This window comes from Mytilus edulis, chromosome 8 (assembly GCF_963676685.1).
Source record: "Mytilus edulis chromosome 8, xbMytEdul2.2, whole genome shotgun sequence".
Lineage (NCBI taxonomy): Eukaryota > Metazoa > Mollusca > Bivalvia > Mytilida > Mytilidae > Mytilus > Mytilus edulis.
The window spans coordinates 32,321,577-32,329,638 of NC_092351.1; the positions used below are offsets into that span (position 1 = coordinate 32,321,577).

At 34.0% G+C, this 8,062-nt stretch overlaps 1 protein-coding gene across 1 annotated transcript in view; it reads right to left on the reverse strand.

The window, feature by feature from the left end:
* The window catches only part of LOC139485382 (glutamate receptor-like), a 29,476-nt gene extending 21,414 nt beyond the window's left edge, over window positions 1-8,062 (reverse strand). The window contains exons 1-2 of the mRNA XM_071269831.1: window positions 7,906-8,062; window positions 5,698-5,844 (exon numbers count right to left, since the gene is read on the reverse strand). Coding sequence (XP_071125932.1) covers window positions 5,698-5,844; window positions 7,906-8,017 — 259 coding nt within the window. The 5' untranslated portion in view covers window positions 8,018-8,062. The remainder of the gene's footprint in view (window positions 1-5,697; window positions 5,845-7,905) is intronic.

Here is an 8,062-nt window from a genome sequence, read left to right on the forward strand (position 1 = left end):
AGTCAGTTTTTTGGTATCTGAAGTGCACCATTATACGATTTAGAATTGCATTTAATTTGATAGGTGAAATACGATTCCAAGCACACTTTTATCCTTAGATATAACACAGAGAAAATGTAAGTTTGCCTCGTTTTAGATAAAAATATAATTTGTAATAGCCATCATTAAATCATTTTTCATTAAATGGGAAACTTTAGTCACTGTTAATGCATGAATAGTTTAAATTACAATCTTGATCCTACAGGGAATCTAGTATTGGTATGACATTTCAAACTGATAAAATAAGCATCATTAAACATGACAAGCGAAAGCTATGACTTAATAATAATATAGTGCATATACATTATTTTACTTTTACGATGTTACCTATCAAATCTATATATATTATAAAAATAAAATGAGAGACAACTCTCCACAAGAGACCAAAAAGACAGACAACTACAACAATGTTTCCTTTTTGTAAGACATTAGATATTATAATAATACTAATTTCTCACTTCAATTTAAATGATTTTTTTTCCAAAATGCGCTGCAATAATTAACACACTTATCATTTGTCGAATGTATACCTATATAAAGTCTCCGTTTATCATGTTTGTTACAAATCTTATTCTAATATGATCAATTGAATAACACAAGAATTGGGTATATTTCTAGGATACCACAGGATTATATATATAAAAAAAAAAAACCGAAACGAAATAGATGAAAAGAAAGCGATGCATCATGATTACCTATGAGACAACCAACTCTCTATCAGAAACCAAAGTATAGGGATAAAAACAAGTACTTGTACAATCCAACCAACATCCCACCAGAAACCAAAGTATAGGGATATAAACAAATACTTGTACAATCCAACCAACATCCCACCAGAAACCAAAGTATAGGGATATAAACAAATACTTGTACAAACCAACCAACATCCCACCAGAAACCAACGAATAGGGATATAAACAAATACTTGTACAATCCAACCAACATCCCACCAGAAACCAACGTATAGGGATATAAACAAATACTTGTACAATCCAAACAACATCCCACCAGAAACCAAAGTATAGGGATATAAACAAATACTTGTACAATCCAACCAACATCCCACCAGAAACCAAAAGATAGGGATATAAACAAATATTTGTACAATCCAACCAACATCCCACCAGAAACCAAAAGATAGGGATATAAACAAATACTTGTACAAGTCAACCAACATCCCACCAGAAACCAAAGTATAGGGATATAAACAAATACTTGTACAATCCAACCAACATCCCAACAGAAACCAAAGTATAGGGATATAAACAAATACTTGTACAATCCAACCAACATCCCACCAGAAACCAAAGTATAGGAATATAAACAAATACTTGTACAATCCAACCAACATCCCACCAGAAACCAAAAGATAGGGATATAAACAAATATTTGTACAATCCAACCAACATCTCACCAGAAACCAAAAGATAGGGATATAAACAAATACTTGTACAATCCAACCAACATCCCACCAGAAACCAAAGTATAGGGATATAAACAAATACTTGTACAATCCAACCAACATCCCACCAGAAACCAAAGTATAGGGATATAAACAAATACTTGTACAATTCAACCAACATCCCACCAGAAGCCAAAAGATAGGGATATAAACAAATATTTGTACAATCCAACCAACATCTAACCAGAAACCAAAGTATAGGGATATAAACAAATACTTGTACAATCCAACCAACATCTCACCAGAAACCAAAAGATAGGGATATAAACAAATACTTGTACAATCCAACCAACATCCCACCAGAAACCAAAGTATAGGGATATAAACAAATACTTGTACAATCCAACCAACATCCCACCAGAAACCAAAGTATAGGGATACAAACAAATACTTGTACAATCCAACCAACATCCCACCAGAAACCAAAGTATAGGGATACAAACAAATACTTGTACAATCCAACCAACATCCCACCAGAAACCAAAGTATAGGGATATAAACAAATACTTGTACAATCCAACCAACATCCCACCAGAAACCAAAGTATAGGGATATAAACAAATACTTTTACAATCCAACCAACATCCCACCAGAAACCAAAGTATAGGGATATAAACAAATACTTGTACAATCCAACCAACATCCCACCAGAAACCAAAAGATAGGGATAAATATATTATAAACAGAAACATATAACCAAACGACCTTCAACCATGAACTAAACCAATTTCTTACAATAAGCTATAATTATTAAAGCCCTCGCAGGAAACAACAAGTGAAACTGCGAGCTTCTTACTGCTCACTAATGAAACCTCCGCCGCAAGTGGATAATATTATTAGTGTAAAAATATGTAAAAATATGCAAGTGCATGTTCAGTAAACAGGAAGTTGTTGAGTGATGCATCTGAAAACGTATCACACGGTATAGCTGACTTGAATCAAAATGAAACCAAATTTCAGAAATCCTTGTATTGTACATGTAGTTCCTGAGAAAAATTGACGAAAACTTTCAACTTGGCTATCATGTATAAAATCATACAAGTGTTCGGTAAAAAGGAAGTTGTTGAGTGATGAATCTGACAACGCATCACACGGTGTAGCTCACTTGTATAAACAATGAAACCAAATTTCAGAAATCCTTGTATTGTAGTTCTGAGAAAAATGTGACGAAAATTTTCAACTTGGCTATCATGTGTAAAATCATACAAGAGTTCGGTAAACATAAAGCTGTCGAGTGATGAATCTGAAAACGCATCACACGGTATAGCTGACTAATATAAACCCTGAAACCTTTCAGAAATCCTTGGATTGTAGTTCCTGAGAAAAATGCAACGAAAAATATTCATGGGACGGACGGACGGACGGACGGACGGACTGACGGACGGACGGATGAATGGATGGACAGACAGATGTAAAACAATATACCCCCCCTTTTTTTTTAAAGCGGCGGTATAATTATTAATGTAAAGAAAGGATAGTCTAAGAGGTAAAAGGAATTGTTGAGATGTCAATAATCAGGTTTAACTACGCCGCATGTTTGCGCTTGTCCAGTCAGGAAACCCTGGACTTTGTTAGTCTCGAAGGATTTTTAATTTTAGTTTATTTATATGTTTTTGAGATTAGTATGACGTCTATTTTCTAGTAACTAGTACACATTTTTATTTAGGGGTCAGCTGAGACCCGTCTCCGGCGCGGGATTTTCTCGCTGTGATGAGGACACATTGGTGGTCTTCGGTTATTTTCTGCTCAATTTCATGAATTAAAAGACCGGTAATTAAAAGCATCATTAAAAGTCACTTATGATAAAGCATGTTCCAGGTATTTGTTTCACTGTCTGATTTCCATAAGTACATCAGGTTATAATAAGATAAACATCCATTATTCGGATTGCATCCTATGTACTTTTTTTACCATAGCTTTCATGTTAATTGACATGTTTATCGAAGTATAATTATTAAAATGAAACATATTAGACACATAAAAATTATATGTATCATGCTTGTCAAATGATGTTTGAATTTATTCATTAGTTTAAGAGTTAAAGATTATTTTTTTTGACAAACATTCAGATACATGTAATGTAGACATAATTTCTTTATAGTAACAAACTAAAAATTACTCAAAGTATATCGTGCGTTGATGGTCATTGATGCTGTTTATTGTTTCTGTCTATATACATGTAGTGTAGATTTTAACCAGTATAATGCTGAATTGGTAAACAGAAAAAAAGGAGTTATGCAAGTGCTTAAACAACAACGAGTCAATAAATGTATGGTTTTCATCATCAAATCAGGATTATAGATTTTGTATTGCTGATAATGATTGTTGGATTTATGGAGTCTGTTTTTCCATAAAGTGTACACAGTTTTCACAATGATAGACAGGAAGGATAAAGATCATTTGACTGATGGTTTACACAATGTTAATATTTAATGTGATCTACATGTATTTTCTCTGAACTAGTACACATTTTTTCTTACTTGCCTGCCTTTGCCTGTTTTATTCTCTTTGGTCGGTTGTTGTCTCTTAAGCCTCGGTCACACCTTACCGGATAGCTCGAACGGACGCATAACGGATAATTTTTTTTCAATCCGTTTATGTCCGTTAGACGTCCGTCCATATCCGTTGCATGTCCGTAAAGCGTACGTTTTATCCGTCGACGTCCGTGCTGTCCGGTGGAAATTTGAGCATGTTCAAAACTTTGAACGGACGTCCAATGGATAAATTGTCCGTTGAACGTCCGTTAGGCGTCCGTTTTGTACGGTACTCGTCCGTTTTGTACGGTACTCGTCCGTTTCAGTTCCGTTTTGTATCCGTTACGTGTCTGTTATACATCCGTTGGAGGTCTGGAAGATAAATTCACCAACGGACTTCTACCGGACGTTTAACGGATAACACGGATGCTGAACGGATGAGAAACGGACTTCTACCGGACGTATAACGGATAAAACAGATGATGAACGGATCTGAAACGGATAAATGCCCATTCAAAATTTCGCGTCAGAAATGTCAATTATTGGTATGTCAGATTTCTTAAGGTTCAAGAATTCTTATTACTCATAATCGATCTTAGAGTATAGGCACGTCTTCACAATCAAGCAGTTCTTATTCAGGCCAGACACTGCCCTTTGGCGGAGTTTTGAAGAACAAACCAAAACCAGTTACACTGAAACATTTTAAATATTTAGCGATTTACATGTATTATTATTGTCGCCTTTGATTTTTCCGTAAATCTTGTTCATCTGTTTTATCCGGTACGGTTCCGTTAGGTGTCCGTTTTATTCGGTACTCGTATGTTGGATGTACGTTTGACATCCGTTCTGTCCGGTACGTTTCCGTTTCTCGTACATTGCATATCCGGTGTGTATCTGTTATGCATCCGTTACACGTCCGTTTTATTCGTTCAGTGCATCAACGGACTCTCAACGGATAACAATTTTGTCAACGGACAACTTTTATTTTCATCCGTTAGCCGTCCGTTCGTGCTATCCGGTAAGGTGTGACCGAGGCTTTAGACATATTCCACGTTTCAATTCTCAGTTTCATGATGTTCATAATAGGTGTTTTTCCAGAAACATGAACAGTATGGTTGATCAAAAATGCTACCATGGATTGTTTCATTCACTTAACATTTGTGCATAATTTTTTTATATCTTGTTTCGCAAATCATTTTTGATATAAGAATTGTCTGTTGTTGCTCTGACAATTTTCTGAAAACCCAAATCGTTTTGAATAATTAAAAATAAAAGTATAATGTATATTTCATGTCGACTCAGGAGCGCTGACTTTAGCCCTTATAACCAAACATTTTTTGTTTGATTTAAAGATGTCCAGTATATTCATCACATCAATAATCTTTATAAGGTTTTAATTTGTCTGACCGAGGAGCGAACACAAACACAAAGTGAGGGCACTGACTGAAAGACTTTATTGTGCGCCCCTGTTATTTTCTGGGATCATATTTCTGAATTGTTAAATTTCCGAATAGATTAGTATTTCCTTTGTAGATTTATTTACCAAGAAAAAATATGAATTGTTTTACTATAGATTAAATGTCTGTATTCCTGCATAAAAATCAATTTATTTCGTTAAATGTCTGAACCAATCAATTGCTGCCAATTGACGGGCCATGACTGCAACAGACTCCTATACAATCTCTCTCACTATTTTTTTGTGGTTTGCTACGGTATACATACTTGCATTAGTAACATAATAACTATCTCGGCAATCCACAATCTCATGAATCTGTTCCAGTGTGATATCTTTATCCATGGTTGATAGACGACCTACTTCCAACTCAAACGTCTTTGCTAAATGTCGTGATCTGTGGTCAAATATAGCACCTAAAAAAGTTTAATAGACAAATATGAATTCAAAATGATAAAATTATTATCTTTTGTATCTAACCCTTTTAAACTGTTATAATAGATCGACAGAATCGTGTTTTTGTTTGCTGATTAACGACGTTCTTAACAGACTTGACAATGATTTTGCTTTATATAATGCTCAGGAGAGAACCACTAATTTTTGACAGGAAACATAGCAATTCTGATCAAATAACTTCTGAGTCGAACACACCTCAACATGACCTAGATTCGAACTCTTGACACCAAACATCGACACACCCAGTGAACAAAAGTCAAAATTTGCTTTCAATTATTTTTCGATAAAACACCTGGTCATAACTGCTTTAGTTTAAAGCAAATCTTAACAGTGAATATCGAGTATCAATCAATTATCTCCCTTGCAAACGGTTCTTATATATTTACATTTCAAGGCCATACAACGTACAGAGTTAAACTGTACGTAAAATTAAGATTTTAAGGTTTGAGATCTTTCTGCTAAGGAACATGTCGTGTGGTTTACCTCCAACAAACATGTTGTAGTGTTACATTGTTGGTTTAGATTACACCTTAGAGACGACATCAAAAGTTCAATGAAGGATAAAAAACTTAATTCACATAGTTTTTTCTCTGACCCCACCCCCTTCTTAACTGAATTTGGGAAAAATTGATTTACCCATATAGATATATGGAAAAATCAATGTCGGATAACCACATCTTGAAACAGTTCAACCCCCCACCCCCTAACTATTTGAATTAAGTTTTTTTTTTTTTTTTTATCTTACATTGATCTTTTGATGTCGTCCCTTAGTATCATTCCCCTTTACAATGTTAGATTATTATTGTTATAATCAGAAAAAAGAAATGAGGTATATATACCAATGGGACAACTAACCAGCATATATCAAATGAAGTAGATCTAGATAGACAAGGCAATTGTACGACATTAAACAATAAGATAAAAACACATACAGTGTACAGTTAAGTCAGGTATTAAAGGTCTCGCAATTAAAAAAGGAAAAGCAATTCAGACGAAAAAACAAATTAAAAAAAAAAATGGCAGGCACATAAATAATGTTGTGGGGTTAAGCATGTTTATGTGCGCTCAACCTTCCCCCTAACTGGGACAGTGGTGTTACAGCACAATATGAGAACAAACTTTAAATAAGTAGCATTTGCAAAATTTTTGAGATCGTTACGACGCACACACAGTTAGCATAAAAGCAATAGAAACAAAGCACTGGCATAGAGTACACGTAGTACCTGAAGGATAGTTCAAAGCAAATCACAACTTTAACATCCATTTTAGTCTTTCATGAAAAATTGCATGTTTTCAATCAGTACACTTCCGACAGATTTGGAGTAAACACGGCATAAACAGTCTGAGAAGCGATGATGTATGAAAATGAGTTCTCAAAACTTTACAAATGCAGAAAAATATATTATTAGTATATTTATTTTTTTATAAACGAAATTGATATTAGTACCAAAAACAGCATTTAAATGTTATACTACTGTGTTAAATTGGTTATCTTTGAGAATAAGTTTATTTAAAGGATTAATTTGACATTTTTACATTCAATCAATTCTGACCCTTTGATAACCAGTGTAAAAAATATTTAAAAAAAAGAACACGTGGTATGATTGCCAATAAGACAACTCTCCACAAGAGACCAAAATGACAAGGAAAATAACAACTATAGGTCACCGTACGGCCATCAACAATGAGCAAAGCCCATAACGTTTCGTCAGCTATAAAAGGCCCCGAAATGACAATGTAAAACAATTCAAACGAGAAAACTAACAGCCTTATTTATGTAAGATTTCATACTTTTAAAAATATTTTAAAACGCGATGTAAATCAAGCATATACCCATATACATAAACCTTGCATGAAATGGTGAATAATTTATGTTTGAATGGATATGATGTATTTCTTTATACATTATATTAATCGATTATTGACCGTCAAAACAGCATCTACAAAATCAGCTGTTTTGGATTAAAATATAGATAAACCAATTTCTCATATTGTCCTGATAAGAATTGGAACTGACTTACCGATTTTACGTCTCTTGCTTGAGTCCTGTCCATTAATCATTGTAAACATAAAATAATAATAAGAAACAAACGAATGTATTTTCATCTTTAAAACAATACTATCCAAATACATATGTTGCGAACTGTCCTTATTAGCCAAAAATCGTATCTAATCATT